Here is a 23111-nt window from a genome sequence, read left to right as displayed (position 1 = left end):
GGAGAGCAAGGTCACGAGGTACTTAGTGAATTTCTGTGTGTAATGGAGTTCTTCTGCGTTCAATTATGCAATGACATGCAAATTAAATAAGGGATAATTCGGTACAGTCCGACTGCGGTTATATAATGCGGTTGACATAATATAGTCACCCTAAGGAGACTACAGAACAGACAGCAGAACCGTTAATAACTTTGATCGTTCAGTAAATGAATCATGTTGCATGTGTGTTTTGGATCTGATATATAAGCCTGCCTGTTGTTTTTGACTTCTTGTTCTCGTCTGCTTGTGTTTTTGTGCATGCACAGGGACCTCCAGGACCTGAAGGAGAGCAGGGGCCTGTGGGTGAACCTGGACTCAAGGTGAGACAAAATATGCATTTATATGATGAAATTCTGCTGCTTGTGATGGAAATCAATGACATCTTTATAACAGTAAAGCAGATATTGACATAAAATGATCTAAATATCAGTCGTCACTCCATATTTCCAATAATATGTCTTAGTGAGAAGAAATTTAAATGATCCAAACATGTAATGCAATGCAATTCAATTCAATGAGGATTGAGAGATGAACTAATACAGTTGAAGACAAAATTATTAGCCCCTATGAAATTAAAATGTTTTTTCAGATATTTCCCAAGTGATGTTTAACAGAGCAAGGGAATTTTAACACTGTATTTGTTATATTTTTTTCACCTGAAGAAAGCCTTATTTATTTCAATTTGCCTGAAATAAAATAATTATTATAAAAAATAAAAAATAAATAAACTAATAGTTATTGCCTTGCTTACCCAGATTGATTACATTGATAATGGCAAACATTTTTTGTATTACAAGTTTTCTCAAATGTTAGGTTTTAATATGCAAATGTTTTTAGAAAAAGTAAAGGAAATTTAAGTGAGTTTTTGCTTAGATCAAGCAAAATAATCTGCCAATGGGATAAGAAACAGAAATCTTATTTCAAACATTGGCAGATTCTTTAGCTTGTTTCAATTTTTAGATATTTTGGCTGGAATCAAGACAAAACATCTAAGTAAAAAAGCATTTTTTTATCTGTAATTCAAAAAAAAAGTTTTTTTTTTTTTTAACCTTTTTGGCCCTGATGCAACAAAATGAGAAAAGTGATTTTAAGATTTTAATTGATGCTGTACTATTTTAATATTCTGTTTCTTTTGTATTTTATTTTTATTTAATCTATTTAAGTGAATTATGAAAAAATGCAACACCTGTTGGCTCATAAACCATTTTCTAACAGGTTTTTATCACTACACTGAAAAAAGTTGTATAAAGAGCTAAATTAAACTTATTGAAGCATATTTTAAAAGAGATTACTTCTCAAAAAATGTTTAAGTTTTAAGATTTTTAATGTTTTTTTAATAGCAGAAGTCTCTTCTGCTCACCAAACCTGCATTTATTTGATCCAAAGTACAGCAAAAGCAGTAGAATTTTGAAATATTTTTACTATTTAAAATAGCTGTTTTCTTTTAAATATATTTTAAAATATAATTTATTCCTGTGATTTTAAAGATTAAGTTTTGACATCATTACTCCAGTCACATAGGCGGCTAATAATTTTGTCTTCAACTGTAAACACGCATCAAAAGATGTGAGATGTTTTAGAGCCTTGAAAAATAAAGTAAAATGAAGCAAACATTCCTCAAAAGATGTGGGACTCATTTTTCTAAAAAACGATTCATGGAAAATCCAAGCTGCTTCAGTTCATCTGGAAGTATTACTAAAGTTATTCTAACATTTACTTGATAAAATCAGAATAGATTTGACAGCAAAAGGTGGACGTTTGTACAATTATATTAAAAGGCTTTTACTTGACTAGCTCCAATAATAACAGCATTAAATCGAAAACCGCTGGCATTTCAAATGTGTCCTCCTGTCTTTTTCCAGGGTGAAATGGGGTCTGTCGGAGAAGAGGGTGAATTGGGCCAACTGGGCATCAGAGTGAGTTGAAGCGACCTCATTCCTGCTCCAAAATGGTTCGGGTGAATGCGATCCATCAGTGTATTTTCATTGCTTTAACTGATGCGAGCCAAAAGGCGTCCATAATCTGACAGAAGAACGCTCAGGGTCACACACACTGAACGTCTTTGTCTCTGGTTACTCAATTATTCAAGCAACGCTCTGTGTTTGTTATTGGATATTATGACATCGGGAGCAGCGTTCTACCTGAGTGAAACTCATCAAATCTGTCATGCGTTTTTAAGGCTCGTATTTCATCCAAAAATAAATCATACGTTTCATGCTCATTACTGCATTGTGGAAAAAATGTAATATGTGTATTTATTCAAAATCTTGCTAAGATCGCAACCAGATATGTTGATTTGCTTATGCAAATATAAAGATTATTTATATTTAAACTGAATAAGCGTTTCACCTGGTGTGTGGGATAAATCCCATGATGCTTTTCTGCATTTAAACCATGCTTATCGTTTGTTTTAGGGCCCTCCAGGGCCACCTGGAGAGGACGGCCATCAAGGGAAAGACGGACCAAAGGTGAGACTACAGATTAAGTTCTATACTTGCATTTACATACTTAGATTTTTGTCTTGAGTCCAGCCAAAATATCTAAAATAATCTGCCAATAGGGTGAGAAATATATTCTTGTTTTCTGTTTTTTCTTACCCCATTGGCAGATTATTTAGCTTGTTTTAAGCAAAAACTCACTTAATTTTGACATGTTTTTTTTCTGAAAACAAGACAATAATTTTTAGTCGTCTAGAAAATCCTTCTTGATTTAAGAATTTTTTGGTAGTTTGGCTGGAAACTGGAAAATAATTTTTTGCAGTGAAAATACAAATTTATTTACACAAAAACGCTGTTTTTTTCATGCACCTGTCAAGCTGATGCATTTATCCAAAATTTATAATATTTTATTATGCATTTCCTGGGAAACAAAACCAAAAGTTTTACAAGTGATTTCTCATCATTCCATAATATAGATTAAATAAAAATAAAATACAAAAAAGTTAAATACTAAAATAGTACAGTATCAATCAAAGTCTTAAAATCTCTATTCTCATTTTGTTGTATCAGGGCCCAAAAGGTTAAAATACAAAAAATAAATAAAAAAAGCTAAACTAGGCAAAAACTTATTTCTAACACAAAACAAGAATATTTTTCTTCCCCCATTGGCAGATTATTTTGCTTGTTTCACTTAATATTGACTTGTTTTTTTCTGAAAACAAGACAATAATTTTTACTTCTGAAAATCTGTCTTCATTTAAGAATTTGTAGATATTTTTGCCTGGAAACAAGACAAAAAATCTAAGTAAGAAAAGCATTTTTTGCCGTGTTTAAACTTGTTTTTTTATATCTAACACAAAAAATATATATATTTTGTTTGATCCTTTACTATTTTAGCTTTATTTAATTTTTGTATTTGAATCATTCTAATATGAAGAACAGCATATAGAAATGGAAATATTCTGTAATATTAAAAAGGTCTTTATCATCACTTTTGATCATTTTAAAGCATCCTTGCTAAATAAAAGTATTGATTTTCATAATTTCTTTCCCAAAAAAGCTTTAGATCTTTCTATTTATCAAAGAATCCTGAAAAATGTACTCAACTGTTTTAAATATTGATAATAATAATAAATTTCACTTGAGCAGCAGATCATCATATTAGAATCATTTTTGAAGGATCAAGTGACATTGGAGACTGGAAAATATATGCTATATATATATATATATATATATATATATATATATATATATATATATATATATAATAAAAATTACAATATTACTGCTTTTGCTGTATTTTGGATCAAATAAATGCAAACATTTATTAGATTCAAAATTTCAGAATATTTCTACTTTAAAATTTCATGTATAATTCAGTGTTACTTTCTGATTTCACTCAGAAGTTGCTAATAAATTTCACAAATAATGACTTAATTGTATTCCAGTACATTCTGCATCAACAGTACACAAATTTGGTGTTTGTTTTGTTTTTTCTTTGGTTAGCCCAGTGTGCACTTGGGTACATTGTGTTTCATTCTCAGTAGTGTTTTGATTCCCAAAATCACTGTACCGAAACCCACACTTATTTGGAAAACATTCTGATTTAAGGTTGGGTTTTCATTCTGTTATTGCTTCTCAGGGTGAGCCAGGCGATCGTGGAGCAATGGGTGAAGCCGGAGAAAGAGGAGAGATTGGTGACTCTGGTCCACTAGGACCTCTTGGAGATCCCGGCGCAAAAGGCTTCCCGGTGAGTGCCGTAATAGTGTATAGTGGAAAAAATCTCTTTAAACAGCTCTTTAGATAATGCAAGTCTGTTTTGAAATGTGAAATGAAAACAGATGTTTCTTCATCAGGGACCCGAGGGCAAACAGGGTCCGCCGGGCAACCGTGGACGTCCAGGAAAGAAGGTATCGAGCAATTCTGTACCAAAAATAAATTCTGGCCAAAGATTGCATCAAAGTGCATCGAAACAACATTAGAAACTCCTGCATTTTAATTTCATACAAGTAGGGACAGTAGTCTTTGCAGTTTGCAGCATTTTGTCAGATCTTTAACGGTCCCAGAATAGAGCCCTGGGGAACTCCTCTTCATTTTCGGCTTGTTTGGGACCATCCTGCTCTGTATTTTCGCACTATATTCAACATTTCTTGTCATTCTCACATGTTAGTAATGTGAGATTACATCTTCCTCATTTGTAGGGTGAAAAAGGGTCGCCGGGTCACCTGGGAGAAATGGGCTCACCTGGCGAAATCGGACAAACGGGAGAGAGAGGACTCAAAGGCGCTCGTGGAACCAGAGGACCCGCAGTTAGTGTGCTTTCTCCTTTAACGTATCCTGATGAGGAATGGCTGTGCAAATCCCAAAGACGATTAAGTAGCTACTTAATCACCGTCACAAAAGGAGTTCAATAGCAGTGCCAAACGATACAGTCCAAAATGATACATATGGATGCACTTAATTCATTAACAAAAAGACATTTGGGAATATTCTAAAGCTTGACTTTACAACCGCTGCTGTATCTGATATCACCACTAGAGCAGCCATAGATAATAGTGTAGTTTTTTACTAAAAAGCTGCAGTACTAATGTGACTTTTGTTAGTAGGATTAATTAGGGATTAAACATATGTACTGGTGAAACAGTGAGTTGTAAGAGCGTAATCATTTGCTAACATGCTGAGAGTGAGTTTTGTCCTCAAACTCGCTGCTTTTACTGGCTCAATTAAGGCATGTGTAAACATTAGTGGGATTTGGAGTCGAACCAAAGCTTTTTGATGGGATTTACACTAATGCCTTTAGAGATACTGGGGAATAATCCACTTTTCTCGTACAGTGCAGTTAAGCGCCTGCTGATTTGGTGGTTTTAGGCCAGATTTTATAAGCAGAGAAAATGTCTGGGATTGTTTTATTTTGCCCCTGCTTTTCCCTCAGGGTTTAAGACATCGCTGAAATGTAAAAACAAGTGTAGTAAGGGAAACTTAGTGTCTTGTTTTCATAAGCAAATGGTTTTCCAAGAAGTCATAATGGGATGAGCAGCAGGAGTCATTTTTTTTAAGACTCCATCCAATAATGTGTTTTTCAGCACAGGAAACTCAGGTTATTTTTAGAAGGTTATTTGTTAAGGTACAACGAGTACGCCGAAAAACACAAGCTAACATATGAGTGTGTGCTTTGTTCGTTAACTTCCAGGGTCGACCAGGAGTTATGGGACCTCAGGGAGAGCCGGGAATTCAAGGTTACACTGTGAGTGTCTTTTGTCTTGTTTTTAGTAAACAAAGACCATCCAGACAAGTTAAAAGTCAATTAATTTTCTCAAAATGCTTCAATATCTGCAGATTATTCTGATTCAAATTCATGAAACAATATTATATTGTATTAGACAAAGAAATTATCTAATTTTTATCTTTCTTTTCTCTTTTTTAACCATAGGGTCATGCTGGCAAGCCAGGTCCACCAGGCCCCCCAGGACCAAAGGGAGAAAAGGTTATATCACATATTTTGATCTTTGAATAATAATCAAAATTTTAAATGCCACATTTGAGTTAAATCATTGCATATATTACCTAAAACTCTATGCAGTGTATGCAAATTTGTTTTTTTCCAAAGCAGTAATCATAGTGTGAAAGCTTTTTATAATTGGTATAAAGCCAGAGTTAAAAAAAAAAAAAATAGTGTTAGATTCTTAGTTTGACTGATTATGTGTTTCTCAGGGTTACCCAGGAGAAGACAGTAAAACTGTGGGACCGTCCGGGCCCTTAGGTGAACCAGTAGGTCTTAATTTCCTTTAACTTCCTGTTTTTGTCCAACACCTGTACTGAAATTACTAAATAAAGAGCCGGTGATATTTACATCACTGTATTGAAGAAATAAGACAACATATCAGTGTTTGTATGCATGTAGGGCGCTCCAGGAGAGAAGGGCGAACGTGGGGAAGCAGGAGATAAGGGATATCAGGTTAGTGTCTCTTTGAAGAGGAGTTTCATGCTTTGTGAAAATCATTCCTCTTTGATAACTAGCTTTACTACCACTCAGAACACCTCAGAAGCTGTGTAGCAACACCCTAGCAACCGCTCAAACAGCTTGGAAACTGCATACCAACACCCTAGTGACTTCACTGCAACATGATAAAAAAAACACTCAGAACACCTCAGAAACTGCTTAGCAACCACACAGCAATATGATCAGAAACTGCATAGCAACACCCTAGCAACCACACAACAACATAATAAAAACAACTCAGAATACCCCAGAAACTGCAACAACCTAACAACCCTAACAAATATATAAAATGCAAAATGATAAAAACACAACAAAATAATTACAACTTGTGCTGAAATGAAATAAAATATTTTGAAACAAAAATAAATATATAAAAACTATAATATCTTGATACTAAAATAACACATTAAAACACATAATAATATGACACATTTTTAAAGAAGATGATCAGAAAGATGATTAGAAACTGCATAGCAAAACCCTAGCAACCAGACAGCAGTATGTTGAGAAACTGCATAGATACACCCTAACAACCATTCAAGCAACTTGGAAACTGCCTAGCAACACCCTAGCAACCACTCAGCAATATGTTGAGAAACTGCATAGCTACACCCCAGCAATCACTCAAACACCTTGGAAACTGCATAGCAACACACAGCAATATGAGAAACTGCATAGCAACACCCTAGCAACTGCACAGAAACATTATCAGAAACTGCATAGAAACACCCTAGCATCCACACAGCAATATGTTGAGAAACTGAATAGCTACACCCTAACAACCACTCAAGCACCTTGGAAACTGCATAGCAACACCTTAGCAACTCCACAGAAAGATGATCAGAAACTGCATAGCAACACCCTAGCAACTCCCCAGAAAGATGATCAGAAACTGCATAGCAACACCCTAGCAACTCCACAGAAAGATGATCAGAAATTGCATAGCAACACCCTAACACCCACACGGCAACATGATCAGAAACTGCATAGCAACACCCTAACAACCACACAGCAACATGATCAGAAAAGGCATAGCAAGACCCTAACAACTTCAAAGCAACATTATAAGAAACTGCATAGCAACACCCTAACAACCACACGGCAACATGATCAGAAACTGCATAGCAACACCCTAACAACCACACGGCAACATGATCAGAAACTGCATAGCAACACCCTAACAACCACACGGCAACATGATCAGAAACTGCATAGCAACACCCTAACAAACACACGGCAACATGATCAGAAACTGCATAGCAACACCCTAACAACCACACGGCAACATGATCAGAAAAGGCATAGCAACACCCTATCAACCACACAGCAACATGATCAGAAACTGCATAGCAAGACCCTAACAACTTCAAAGCAACATGATCAGAAACGGCATAGCAACACCCTAACAACCACACGGCAACATGATCAGAAACTGCATAGCAACACCCTAACAACCACACAGCAACATGATCAGAAACTGCATAGCAAGACCCTAACAACTTCAAAGCAACATGATCAGAAACGGCATAGCAACACCCTAACAACCACACAGCAACATGATTAGAAACTCCATAGCAACACCCTAGCAACCACTCAAGCACCTTGGAAACTGGATAGCAGCACCCTAGAAACCACACAGCAGTAGGAGTATTGCTATGCAGGTTTTCTGAGTGCTTTTTGTATCATGCTGCTTTGTGGTTGTTAGGGTGTTGCTATGCAGTTTCTGATCACTATTCCCGTGGAGTTGCTAGGATGTACTTAAAACACCTTAGCAACAGCATAACGGTCTTTTTCAAGCACTGGAGACTTCAGCTGTGCTCTTCTGCTGATTGTTCTTCAGATGTTTTCTTTAGAGTTGATCTAGATTGAGCTGATCTGGATCTGCAGGGCTGCAGGCCTGTTTTCATAACAAACAGTCGACGCTCATATTCATGTTTGTTATGTGAGCACTGCAGTAATGTGTGTGTTTGTGTGTTTTAGGGTCACGCAGGGGTCCCAGGCGCCCGTGGAGCCATCGGTCAGCAGGGATCTCCTGTAAGTCTGATATGTGACCAGCACTGCAGCTCTGTCCTACATAGACAGCAACCTGTGCATGATGAAATTCAGCTCATGATAGAGCTTGACCTTAGCATGTTGAGTGTGTCTGATGCATGCCTTTGTACCCCACGATTCCCTAAAAAGCTGCCTAGGTAGACTGCTCAGTAGAATTTGGAGCAGAGTTTTGGTTGCATAACTCTCCTAATTAAGTTACCGGAAAATTTGACATAACAAAGCCAATGTTTGCATTTTTTTTCCCCTCTGGTTAATTTTGGACACTGGCCACACGTCTCCGGACCAGAGGAACATCACACTAAATTGTCTGCTTGCATAATGAAATTAAAACATGATATTTTCAGTGTTTTTGTTTGTTTGCTTTACCCAGGGATCTCCTGGGCTTCCTGGTGAAGCAGGACCCAAGGGCGAGATGGGAATTCAGGTTTGTGTGTGTCTAAGTGTGTATAGTATAGTATTTCTGCAATAGGTAGCTCATATAGCGTGTACATATGGAACACCAGCATGAACTGCTAGGAGGGTTATTATAGTTCAGTAAAACTCAAATCTGACCCTCAACGACAAAACCAGTTATTAATTACTGAATGAATAAGCTTTCCATTGATGTATGGTTTGTTAAGGACAATATTTGGTCGAGATACAACTATTTGAAAATCTGAAGTATGAGGGTGCAAAAAACTCTAAATACTGAGAAAGCCGCCTTTAAAGTTGTTTAAATGAAGTTCTTAGCAATGCATATTACTAATCAAAAATTAAATTTTGATATATTTACAATAGAAAATTTACAAACTATTTTCAGGGAACATAATCTTTACTTAATATCCTAATGATTTTTGACATAAAAGAAAAATCGTTAATTTTGACCCATACAATGTATTTTTGTACTGTACTTATGACTGGTTTTGTGCTCCAGGGTCAAAAATGCTAACACTTCACAATAAGGTTCATTAGATAACATTAGTTAATGCACAAAATAATATTAACTAACATTAAGCAATACATTTGTTACAGAATTTATTCATGTTAATTTATAAAAAGTACAATTGTTTCTAGTAAGTTCATGTTAAGCTTAGGTCCATTAATTAATAATGGATAAAATTTTGGATTTTAATAAAGTATTAGTTAATGTTGCAATTAATATGAATTGAGAGATTAATTAATGCTGTTCAAGTATTTTTTCTTTGTTCATCTTAACTAATGTAGTTTACTAATGTTAACAAAAGGAACCTTATTTTAAAATGTTAACAGAAAATTTAAATGAAAACCATAAAGAATTAATTTTTTGGTACCTAAAACATAAACTGACATAAAATATATAAAAAAATAACTACTTGCTGTATTAAAATAACTAAAACTGAAGTAAAAATAAAAAAAAAGACCATATATATATGACAAAACACATCAAAATTTTAAAGAAATTAATAAAAAAAACATTAACACTTAAGCTACAATTAAATAAAATATTTTTAATTTAATAATACAAAAATAAAACAATGTTTAAAATATTAATAAAACTACAATATTATCTCATTGATACAAACATAACACTAAAACATTTTTTAAAGATTTGTATTTAATATTTATTTGTGTTATTTTTAAATTTTAGTTTACATTTTAGATATTTTTTTCTTTTTTTTCTTTCTATTTAGTTTTATTTGTTACACCAAATAAAATAAAAAAGTTTTTTTTTAATGTTCGATTTCATTTCAGTTAAATGTTATTTTAAATAATAAAAATGTTATATAAAACTGTAATGACCCTGACATGGTGCTCACAATACAATGCGCTTGAACTTTATTTTAAGTTTTTGTAATTTTGTCATTTCCATGTTTTGACTTATTTTACCAAGCTTCCAAAAATAAACATCTCTACCCTTAAAATTGCGCCACAGTGCAAAATAACACAATATTTTCAAGAAGAATTAAGCATGCAACATAACAAGGTCATGTGACAACAATGTAGCATTTTTAACATTTGGAATCTTTTCATACAGCTACAGAAACATAAATGTATATACTGTATAAACTGTAGCAAACAAATAGCTTCATTTACAATCAACAAAAGTCAACGGCAGGTTGCGTGTGTTTCTTTTTGCAAGTCCATCTTGGAAAGCTCCTGTAAACTCTCAGAGAGCCACATTCACTGTCACAAATATTACATCCTGATATTAGCCAGTGAACAGCTTTAAAAATCACAGCAAAAACAGTATCACAGCGCTTGGCTGCCCATGCGATCAAATCAGTTTCCTCTGTTATCCAGAGCATCAAAAGAATTTTGTGCTTTGAAAAAGAGATTATATCATTTTCTTTATCACGTCATGGATAAAAAATCTTTTAATTCACTCCAATCTTTCTAGGATAACAGAGATTTATATAAGGCTACTGAATAATTGTGTGTGTGTGTGTTTAGGGAGTCGCTGGAAAGAAAGGATCCCGAGGTCTTGCTGGAGCTCCAGGTCTTGAGGTGAGTATTTTACACCACAGTTTAATGTTTGCACAAGTAACTGCACAAATCAATCAGAAAATCATGATGTAAAAATTGCATAAAAAATAAAGAAATAAATCGAATATTTAGGACACAATTTAAGATGTATGTATTCCAATTGCATATATACTTACACAGTTTTAATATAAACAAAATTAATGTAATTTGTATTTGTTAGTCATACATAAATTAAACGGATTAGATTACTGCACTCAAAAATTTGAATTGAAAAATAGATTTGCCTTTTATTTTTAAATTATACTTTTTTATATATTTTAAATATTTGCAATATTTTTTTAAATTTAATTCAAGGTGAGACTTCAGGTGAATAGGTTAAAAAAATAACTAATAGTTATGACTAACCCAACTGATTGATTACTTTGACATTTTTTTGCATTACAAGTTTTCTAAAATGTTATGTTTAAATATGCAAACAAGGCATTATTTAATGAAATGTGCACTAATTTGCATACATTTCTAGTACAAAAATCGAAACACTGGGTGAAGTCAGTTTCAAAATTCCTGTAATTTTTTTTACATATTAGCGTCAAAAATTTTTACAGAGGGGATTTTAGGTATCTCATTTCGTCACGACATAATTCAGAAAAAACTTAGAACAGACAGAAAACACTATATTTTTTTACCATTTCTTGAGGAATAAAATGTTGTATAAAATCAAGCCAATTATATATCAACAAATCCCTCTGTAAAAACCTTCAGGATATAGACAGGAATAAAAATGTCAAGTTTGGTGTGTGTAAGTGCTACTGAAGTGAAGATTCACTTTTCATTTATGGAAAAAATGTCTTTTCGCAGAAAATAATGTGTTTGTAAAATAAAAATGACATGAAATGACCTTATAACCAGAAGATGGCAGCAGAGGATCAATCATTGTCACTCATTGGCGGCAACTCCCTAGTTTTTTCGATTTATTATAAAATTACTAGTATAATAAACTGTAGTACTTTTACTGAAGTATATAGTATAGCAAGTGCAGAAAGTCATTAAAATGAATAAAAAATAAGCTCAGACACAAACAGCCTATAGGGGTGAATAATTTAAATACTTATATATAGTTCACTACAAATTAAATAAGTTCAATATTAATGGTAGAAGAATTAAATAATGCATTCAATATGAATTGATGTGAATTTGAAATATTTTATATAATTTAATAACTACCTTATCTTGAAGTGTAAAAGCTATTAAATAGCCTTTATTTAGCCAACACAAACTTGTTTTATACATGTGCATATGGTCAATTTGTGTGTAAACAGCAGCTACAGGCTCAGCTCCTCACAGGATGTTGTTGTGGTCACGTGACTCTCTCTAAATGTCTACATTTATGTTTTAGGGTCTGGTTGGTTTGCCAGGGCCCAGAGGGACGGACGGGTATCCCGGATCCGACGGGCTTTCCGGTCTTCCTGGTTTACCGGGTCCGCCTGGAACGAAAGGCCGAACAGTGAGTGTGAAAAAACAACACACACCACATGCAATACACGGTTACAGGGAAATGCTGCTTTTCATGTTCTGCTAAAACATCATTTTGATGCCAGTTTAATGACATTTCAGAAGTTCTGTCATGTCTGAACGTTATGTCAAAGCATTCCATAAAGTCTCGGTTGTATTCAGTCCTTGTTTTGGGGAAATTATATTAAGACTTCTGTGACTTTAAATGTACACTTCATAAAAAAAAAAATTGTGTAGGAGAATTTGCTAATAATAACAATAAAAGGCAAGTAACACATTGGATTAAATATGACTGGTGGTGTTTACCATTTTTTTTTCTGTTTTTATTTAATATTAAAGTTTTAGTAGAATAGTCAGAATAATTTAATATAATAATTTCACTACTTCAGCTTAAATAAAAAATCAAATAAAATGATTACGTTTATGTTTTATTAAACTTTAAGGTTTTATATTTATATATTTATTATTTGCCCATTTATTATTATTATTATTATTATTATTATTTTAAGTCTGTTTTATTAGATTTTAGGGTTTTATTTATATTTATGTATTTATTTATTTGTCCATTCACTTGTAAATGTATTTATTTATTTATTTAGATTTTTTTCAATGTCAGTATAATATAATATAATATAATATAATATAATATAATATAATATAATATAATATAATATAATAATTGTAGTACTTCAGCTTAAATAAAATACAAAATAAAATTTTATTTGTATTATTCGTCCATTCATCTATATATATGTATTAAGATTTTTTTTAAGTTTTATTTATTTAACTAATGTTTGTCAGTTTATTTATTTATTGATTTATTTGTTAGTTTATTTATTTGTTTATTAATTAGTTCATGTATTTATTTTGTACTTAATTATAAACTACTTGAATATTAGACTTGTCTTGTTGCAACTAAATGAAATACATTTGTTATATATTGTTACTTTTTATTGTTTTCTATTTTAGTCTATATGTTTTTTTCTCACTTTTAGTAATTTTAACACTTTAACTTAAACTTAATGCAAAGTAGAAATGTTTAAATTTGTTGATATACTTTATTCGTTTTTTTATTAGTAACTAAAATAAATGGAAAATTAGACATTTGAAATAAAATAAGTTTGTAGTATTATGTTATTATTTTTTAAGTCTATATATTTTTCTATTCATTTTTATTTTATTTTTAGTCATTTTAATACTCGAAATGAAAATGAAAAGTGAATAAAAATACGTAAAAGTAGCCTAATATTTTTCTTTCACAAAGAATTACAATGAAACGGCAAGTATCACATTTAATTAAATGTAAAACTTTAAGTATAAAGAATGAAATAGTATTTTAATATATCTTTGAGGGCTGTGGTTTTTCATATTATATTTACTGTATTTAATTGCTGTATTAAATTGCAATTTCTCAGATTGTTCTGTATTAATTTGTGATTTCTTTGCACACTAGTCTTGTTGAATGACATGCATCAACTTGATTCAATGTTAGTGTGTTAAATTAATCCAAAAATATATATATATATTTTTTTACCATATTCCACTTCTCCACATTCTGTTTTTTGATGTAAAATAACCTAAATATAATCAAGCCTTCACAGAATCCTCGAAAATCTGCATGAAGCAGCCCAAGTCAGAAATGAGGATGTTTCTAATCCAGACATGATTTTCTTGATGATGAACAGGACAGCCATTAGACTTGGATGAAAGGCTGTGAAGATAAACATTAGTTCCTTAAAAATAACTTGCACTAATGAATGGCTCTTAATCAGACGTTGATGTAAATGCAGCTGATCAGATGTCGATTTAACGTGATTGATTCATATTGGCATGCGTCTGATGAGCGAGCGCTGTTATGTAACTCATATTTTGAGCTGTTTGTGGCTTTTCTGCTGGTAAACGTTCGCAGATGTTTAGCTGATTCAGCAGTATTGCCTTCTGTCTCTCATTTCTCAGCTCTTTCCTCCGGTCCCGTGTGTAAAAGCTGTACAGGACTGCCCAAGGGTCATTAGAGGCGTTCAGCTGCTGTGACTGCGTTATATAACTGACAGCCAGATGAGTGATGCATTTATAGGCTGTTTGAAAACACTCTAACGAGGGAATACCGTGGTACCAGAGCCATGTTCACTACGCTCAAGAGTGTTTTGCACATGTTAGAATAACAGAGAAGTGTTGAAAACTCTGAAATAACACGAACAGGCATCTGGGAGTGATGTAGTGCTCAAACCATGAACACATAAGAAAACTCTTTAAACTCTTAACGCTATTTGAGCTGGATTCCGGCTCTTCTCTGGACGTTCATCTACCAACTTCATCTGATGCATCCTGGGATGCTTTTAAACATTAGTGATGGAGGAGCATGTTTGATAAGCACTGTATGATGCTTTTATCTGGTCTATACCTTTAAAAACGAATAATGAAATATAATGTGTGACCCTGCACCGCAAAACCAGTCATAAGGGCCACCTTTTAAATTGAGATAAGTTTTAAATAAGCTTTGCATTGATTTATGGACAATATTTGACTGAAAGATCTGGAATCGGGTGAAAAAATCTAAATATTGAGAAAATCGCCTTTTAAGTTGTCCAAATGAAGTTAACCATTGATATTACTAATCAAAAATTATGTTTTGATATATTTATGGTAGGAAATGTACAAAATATCTGCATGGAACGTGATCTTTACTTAATATCATAATGATTTTTGGCATAAAAAAATCTGCAATTTGACCTATTTTTTATATATTTTTTTTTTTTTTAATTTTTTTTTTTATTTCAGTTATAGTTTTAAAACTGCTGCTTTGGCAACTATATATGTATGTATATGTGTGTGTGTGTGTGTATATATATTTTTAAACTAAACTATTTACAAAAAAAAAAACTGATTAACTGTTATTTTTTTATATTTTTTTAAATGTCCATATAGTTTTTTTTAAAACATTTAGTTTTATTTTTAAAAATCTTTATTTAAGTTTTATTTGCTTTGACACACATATATATGTGACCCTGGACCACAAAACCAGTCATAAGATTAAATTTTACAAAACTGAGATGTATATATAATATGAAAGCTCAGTAAATAAGCTTTCTATTGATGTATGGCTTGTTAGTATTGGACAATATTTGGCAAAAAATCAAAATCCTGAGAAAATCACCTTTAAAGTTGTCCAAATTAGGTTCTTAACAATGCATATTACTAATCAAAAATTACATTTTGATATGTTTACAGTAGGAATTTTACAAAAAATCTTCATGGAACATGATCTTTACTTAATTTCCTAATGATCTTTCGCATAAAAGAAAAATCTATAATTTTGACCCATACAATGTATTTTTGGCTATTGCTACAAAGCGACTTAAGACTGGTTTTGTGGTCTAGGGTCACATATATATATACATATATATGTTTGTTTGTTTTTTTAGTTTATTACAAGGACAATGCATATTAACATGACAAGTCAAAATATGCCAGAGTTAGCCAAAAGGCTAATTTTCATCTGCAGTCCTAGGCCAGATGTACAACAGGCAACCTAAAAATACAATGCAAATACAACAATTTAATCAAACATAACAAAATATAACATAATACAACAAACCCTACAATTTCCAAAAGCAACACACAAAAAAAAATTAATGTTGACATATTTGCATGCTAAAAAGCCAAGTTTTAAAAGAAGAACGAAATTCATTATAACTATTTAATTCTCTAATTGACGTTGGGATGTCATTCCATTCTTTCGAGGCTTTAATCGAGAAGGCAGACTGACTAAAAGCAGTTTTTCTGAAATTAATAACACAGTCCCTTCTAAATGTTCCTCTAGTGAGACGACTGACGAATGTCCCCTAATGTTAATGTTACTTGTTCATCATTGTGTCAGTGTTTTTCACAAAGAACAACAGTGATGAAACGCGATCTGTAGAGCAGTTTGTCCGTTCAGGGCTACTGTAGAAACATAACGGCGACTTCCATGTGAGGGGACCCGCGGTGTGTGTAGATATAAACTGATAATTCTAAGGTAATAAAAGCATAATGGTTCATTAAGTAAGGCATTTATACACCCCTGAAAACATAGTTATGTATATTATATTTCATCTTAAATATTACACCAGTGTTGTTTTTGACAACCATCTTAGATTTAGTCTTAGTCTTAGTCTTTTGGACTAAAATGGTTATTAGTTTTAGTCAAATTTTAGTCACTTCTATATGTGATAGTTTTAGTCCAATTTTAGTCGACGAAAAGTCAAAAAGGTTTTAGTCTAGTTTTAGTCAAAAAAAGGGGAAAAAGTAGTCTTTTAACAAATTAATGTAGGTCAGTAAGTATTTTGCTGTTGGGTAGTGTCACTTATAAGTTGTGAAAATAGCAGATCTATAGTTCAACACAATGTGAGCTTCCGGATCGACTATTTTCACCAATAATTACAATAATGAAGGAATGGTTTTAGAACATAAAAGACAAACAAGGATGGAATGCTAAAACGGCTTGCCATACTAGTATAGCAAAGAGTATTTAATGCTAAAACGGCTTGCCATACTAGTATAGCAAAGAGTATTTAATGCTAAAACGGCTTGCCATACTAGTATAGCAAAGAGTATTTAATGCTAAAACGGCTTGCCATACTAGTATAGCAAAGAGTATTTAATGCTAAAATGGCTTGCCATACTAGTATAGCAAAGAGTATTTAATGCTAACACGGCTTGCCATACTAGTATAGCAAAGAGTATTTAATGCTAAAACGGCTTGCCATACTAGTATAGCAAAGAGTATTTAATGTTAAAACGGCTTGCCATACTAGTATAGCAAAGAGTATTTAATGCTAAAACGGCTTGCCATACTAGTATAGCAAAGAGTATTTAATGCTAAAACGGCTTGCCATACTAGTATAGCAAAGAGTATTTAATGCTAATATGGCTTGCCATACTAGTATAGCAAAGAGTATTTAATGCTAAAACGGCTTGCCATAGCGGCAGGTACTTTTTTCGGTTTTGATTGGCATGCACAATAAGCGGAAATGTCATGCATTTTAAACGTCTGACGGACCGCCCACTAACATTTTCGTCTATTCTCGTCTCGTCAACGAAAACTCACACACGTCTCGTCATGTTTTAGTCATCAACGAGCCATTTTTATCTCGTCATCGTCTCGTTTTCGTCATGAAAAAAAGTGGCGTCAACGAAATGATTTCGTCATCGTTATCGTTTGATGAAAACAACACTGTATTACACACTGCACCTTTAAGTACAATTCTCTCATACTGACCACTGGATGTTCAACATGGCATCTCATGGCAAAGAACTCTCTGAGGATTTGAGAATCAGAATTGTTGCTCTCCACAAAGATGGCCAAGACTATTAGAGGTTCAGTAACACCCTAAAGTATTAATTTAAGGTACATTTAGAACAGATAAAATGTGCGATTAATCGTGAGTTAACTCATGACAACCATGCGATTAATCGCGATTTAAAAAAAAAAAATAATCGATTGACAGCCCTAATATATATCAGTTAACATTTATTTTGTTTCAGCTAATAAAAATAGCTTGTTTTATTGAACAATAATAATCCTAGTGTTTACATGAACTATTTCTTAATGATCATAGTGGTATCTGATATGGTCTCTGTCAGTGTTTCTTTCTGTAAACATCATTGTATTAAAGCCGTGTGTCGCCGCATGTTTAATTCGGTCTGTCTCTGTGTTTGATGTTACCCTCATAAGCTCACACAGACGAATCCCAGAGCCAGCGCTGTCGTTCATCAGCTCAGTCTCTTTCCGTCTCTTTTGATGTGTTTATTCTCCACAATGAAAACCTTGTCTTGGTTTCAGCACATTAAAGCGTGAGGAAGTGTAATGTTTCATCCGACTGACATGCAGAGCCATCCATCAGTTTACTTTTGTGTTTTATCTGTTATAATTACAGCTTGGAGCTTCAACATGAATCGACGCTTGTGTTTTTTGCAACATGTTTTTCTAGGAATTGCATTGGATTGTTGTTTTGGATTCTGTGCTGAGCTCTGATTGGCTGCTACTTTGATTGACGCGTGTGTGCAGGGTCAGCGCGGTGATACCGGTCTGGAGGGAAGGGCGGGACTTCCTGGCCCGAGGGGTGAGCTCGGACTTCCTGGTGTCATCGGAGAGAGAGGGCCAGCAGGGTCAAAGGTCAAAAACGAATGAAAACATAATTCTTTCCTAATGTATTATATATGGCCAAATGTGCAATGTATACTACAGTATGCTTGACCTTTGACCTCTGTGACCTGTTCAGGGCGAGATGGGTTTACCTGGCGACAGAGGACCGGCTGGTGCTAAAGGCATGGAGGGGGCGACGGGAGACCAGGGCGTGAAGGGAGAGCAAGGTGCCAAAGGAGAACCAGTGAGTGTTGTCATTTTTCATTTGTATATTTACTCAATTTCCCATCAGCCATCATTATTTGATAGTCATGCTGTTTTAGGCCACACTTACTGAAAGGTACCATGGTATTACCTTATATAGCATGAAAATACCATATGTGTATGCTCGGTTAGTTTTCATTTTAAGTACTAAAATAACTAAAACTGCAAAAAGCCATGTTTAAAAAAAGAAAAAACTGCTTTATTTTTCTATTTTCTATTATTTATTATTTATTTTTATATTTTCTCTATTTTCTGTTTACGTTATAATTTAAAATATTGTTTCCATTTTAATACATTTTTTAAATGTCTATGCATTTATGCATTTGTTTAGTTTAGATATTTTAGTACTTTAAGTCCATTTAAATTAAAATCTGAAAATATTTATATTTTCTTTATTTTCATTTTAATTGTAGTTAACATTTTAGTAGTTTAATTTTGTTGAATTCGTTTTTTGTCTGCTTTTTATATTAAATTGTTTATTTAAATTAAATTAAAATCAGAAAATATTTATATTTTCTTTATTTTCTGTAAATATTTTAGTAGATTTGTTTTTTAATGTCTATACTTTTTATTTATGTAGTTTTAGCTATGTAATTGTAGTTAAAATTTTTGTAGTAATTTTTTTATATATTTTTTAAATGTCTTTACTTTTTATTTTTATGTAGTTTTAGTTATTTTAGTACTTTAGTTCAAATTAAATGAAAATCACAAAATGTTTTCTATTTTCTTTATTATCAGTTTTTATTTTAGTTGTATTAAAAAATATGTCTGTATTTTTTATTTAATATAATAATATAATAAAAATATATTAAAAAACACACAAAATTCTCAAACTAGAGTTTAAATGAAAATGGATATAATTATAAATATAAAAAATATATATTTACAAAATAATAATACAAAAATATTTACATTCTAAATGATAAGGAAAAATTATTGAGTTTTTTTTTGTTCAGAGTTTTTAATTGGTTTAAATCCATTTGAAAAATATATAAAAATATGTTATTAAAAGATTAATTTTTGAAACTAAAACCATAAAAAATATTACTTGAAAGAAAACAGAACTTTTTGTGCTAAAATAAATCATTTATGTAACTAAAACTAAATAAATAAAAAGTAAAAAAATACAGAAACAACAAAAAAAATCCAATTAAAATAAGAACAGAAAATAAAGACAATAAAACAATTTTCTGATTTTAATTTAATTTGATTTGAAGTACTAAAATAACTAAATAAACAAAAAATAAAAATGAATAGACAAAAAAATAATAATAAAAATAATAATAATACTTACATTTTAAATTAAAATGGAAACCGAAAATAGAGAAAATGGAACAATTTTCTGATTTCATTTAATTTGATTTGAAGTACTAAAATAACTGAATAAATAAAAAATAAAAGATAAGACATTAAAAATAAAATAATAATAATAATACTTACATTCTAAAAAAAAAAAAAAGAAAATAGAACAATTTTCAGATTTTTATTTAATTTGACTTGAAGTACTGAAATAACTGAATTAATAAAAAAAGTGTAGAATTAAAAAAAAAATAATACTTAAATTGTAAATTAAAATAAAAACAGAAAATTGAACAATTTTCTAATTTTCATTTCATTAGACTTGAAGTACTAAAATAAAAATAAAAATGTATAGACATAAAACAATTAATAAAATGAATAATGATACTTAAATTTTAAATTAAAATAAAAACTGAAAATATAATTTAAATATAATATTATATAAATATAAATATTTAAAAACATATTTAATTTAAATTATATTTTAAAAATATAATAGAAAATGAAAAAATAAAATGTAATGTAAAATATTAACAAAAAACTCTAATGTCAGTGATACTAAAATAACTGTGGGATCAGGTTGAATCTAATATCATGTGATTTATTTCTGAATTTCTCTGTCCAAAAGTTGGCCTTTCCGACTGCATTCTTGTGACAGATTATCATAACTCCAGGGTTTTTGTTCCTGGATTTGGTGTAAATGTCAGCGGGTCTCTTATGTAAGCGTTTGAGTGATGGTTAGCAGATCGTTGAGTAAACACGAGACAAACGAGCTGCTCCACTTTCTTGCATAACTCAGGAAAACACAATAAAGCTGGAATTCCAAGCGTCCCGAGCGGGAATATCATCTTGCGGGCCGTGTGTGAATGAATAATGATGGATGTTGACTTAAAACGCTGTCCTCGAGGACCAAAGTGAGATCATGTCAGAAACGCAGACTCGCCAATGACAGGATCTGACAGAATGAAGAGGGGAAAGTGAGGACAGGAAGTGGTTGTAGTCTGGATGGTGACCTGGTTTTCTGATTGGCTGTTCTGTTTTTCCCGCAGGGTCAGGTGGGAGACACAGGCATGCTGGGACTCCAGGGCTTTCCGGGCCCCAAGGTTAGTCCCCGCATTAAACTACAGCAAAGAATTTTATTTAATTTAGAATATGTTTTAATTATTTAATGCAATTTACTAAAAGGTACCATGGTATTACCATGCTTTACTGGAGATGTCACAGTGGTTTGGTGTATATAGCCTGAAAATAGCATTTTTCTAGATTATTATAGTCAACTAAAGTTAAAAAAAAAAATATTTATTTGGCTTAATTATAGCCATAAAATCTTTTTTAAATAAATAATAATAAAACTACATTTATTTTAATAAATAAATAAATAATACATTTTGATATCTAAATGTAACTTTTTTTATTGTATATATATATATATATATATATATATATATATATAATTTTTTTTTTATATAATTTTTTTATTTGGTTAGTTTCCATGGCAGTATTTTTCATTTCCTTTTACTAAAATAACTAAAGCTGAGATAAAAATGTATTTAAAAATTAAAAATAGATTATAATAATAATAAAAATGACAAAAACACACACAAAAAATCTAATATTAAATTAAAACTGATTCAAATATTAATAAAAAACTATGATAATATCTTAATAATTTAAAATGTTTTAATTACTTAATGTAATTTATTTATTTATCTATGTTAGTTAAAATGTATTTTTTTATTTTTTTCCCATTAATTTAATCTATATCTATCTATCTGCACACACACAAATATTAAACATACTAGCTTAAAATTAATTTAAATTTAATTAAAATTATTTAATATAATTATTTTATTTATCTATTTATCTCTCTTACTTAAAATGTTTGTTTTTTTTCATTAATTTCATTAAAATTTTGTAATCATACAAATAATTTTATACAAATAATTGTTCAAAGTATTAGCTTGAAATGTATTTAATTTAAATGTAATTTAAATTTTTCGATTTAGTTTCAAATGTTTTAATTATTTAATGAGATGTATCTATCTATTAATTAGTTAAAATGTATTTATTTTTGTAATTCATTACATTTCTATCTATCTATTAACAGACATAAATATTAAACGTAGTAGCTTAAAATTTAATTGACATTTTAAGTTAATGTAATTTAAATTATATTTTAATAATTTAATTTAATTTATTTGTCTATTACCTAAAATGTATTTACTATTTAAATTATTTAATTAATTTAATCTACACACCCAAATAAATATGCAGCATATTACCTTTAAATGTATTTATTTATTTATTCATTCATACATAAATATTAAACATATTAGCTTAAAATGTAATTTACATTTAAAGTTATTATAATTTTTAGATTTTAATAATTTAATTTGTTTATCTATTACATAACATGTATTAAATTACTTATTTTTTTTATTTCTCATTTCATACCTCATTCAATCTGTGCACAAATATAAATAATTGTCTGTTTATTTTAAATAATTTAAAAAGTTGTATTTATTTATTAATAAATATATGTATTTATTATTATTTATATATTTATTTATTTATCTCTCTATCCATCTATTACCTAAAATGTATTAATCACATTATTTTTATTATTTCATTAATTTAATCTACACATCCAAGTACATATTTATCTTATTAGCTTAAAATGTATTTATTCATTTATTTATGCATAAATATTAAACGAGCTTAAAATGTAATTTACATTTGAATTATATTTTAATAATTTAATTTGTCTGTTATCTAAAATGTATTTTTAATAGAAAAAAATAATATATATATATATATATATATATATATATATATATATATATATATATATATATATATATATAATCATTTAAACTTTGATTTATTTATTAATCAATTATTTATTTATATTTATTTTTTTATTAATGTATTAACTGTCCAT

General features: G+C 30.8%; 1 protein-coding gene across 1 annotated transcript in view; it reads left to right on the top strand.

Moving 5' to 3' along the window:
• The first annotated feature begins 231 nt into the window (after positions 1-231).
• col24a1 (collagen type XXIV alpha 1) overlaps positions 232-23111 on the top strand; it is a 34873-nt gene continuing 11993 nt past the window's right edge. The window contains exons 1-17 of the mRNA XM_073823335.1: positions 232-359; positions 1902-1955; positions 2454-2507; positions 4120-4227; positions 4334-4387; positions 4679-4786; positions 5668-5721; positions 5908-5961; positions 6189-6245; positions 6379-6432; positions 8458-8511; positions 8900-8953; positions 10939-10992; positions 12368-12475; positions 18530-18637; positions 18744-18851; positions 21220-21273. Coding sequence (XP_073679436.1) covers positions 1908-1955; positions 2454-2507; positions 4120-4227; positions 4334-4387; positions 4679-4786; positions 5668-5721; positions 5908-5961; positions 6189-6245; positions 6379-6432; positions 8458-8511; positions 8900-8953; positions 10939-10992; positions 12368-12475; positions 18530-18637; positions 18744-18851; positions 21220-21273 — 1131 coding nt within the window. The 5' untranslated portion in view covers positions 232-359; positions 1902-1907. The remainder of the gene's footprint in view (positions 360-1901; positions 1956-2453; positions 2508-4119; positions 4228-4333; positions 4388-4678; positions 4787-5667; positions 5722-5907; positions 5962-6188; positions 6246-6378; positions 6433-8457; positions 8512-8899; positions 8954-10938; positions 10993-12367; positions 12476-18529; positions 18638-18743; positions 18852-21219; positions 21274-23111) is intronic.

Source organism: Garra rufa, chromosome 18 (genome assembly GCF_049309525.1).
Source record: "Garra rufa chromosome 18, GarRuf1.0, whole genome shotgun sequence".
Classification (NCBI taxonomy): domain Eukaryota; kingdom Metazoa; phylum Chordata; class Actinopteri; order Cypriniformes; family Cyprinidae; genus Garra; species Garra rufa.
This window is presented reverse-complemented; position numbering and strand designations above follow the sequence as displayed.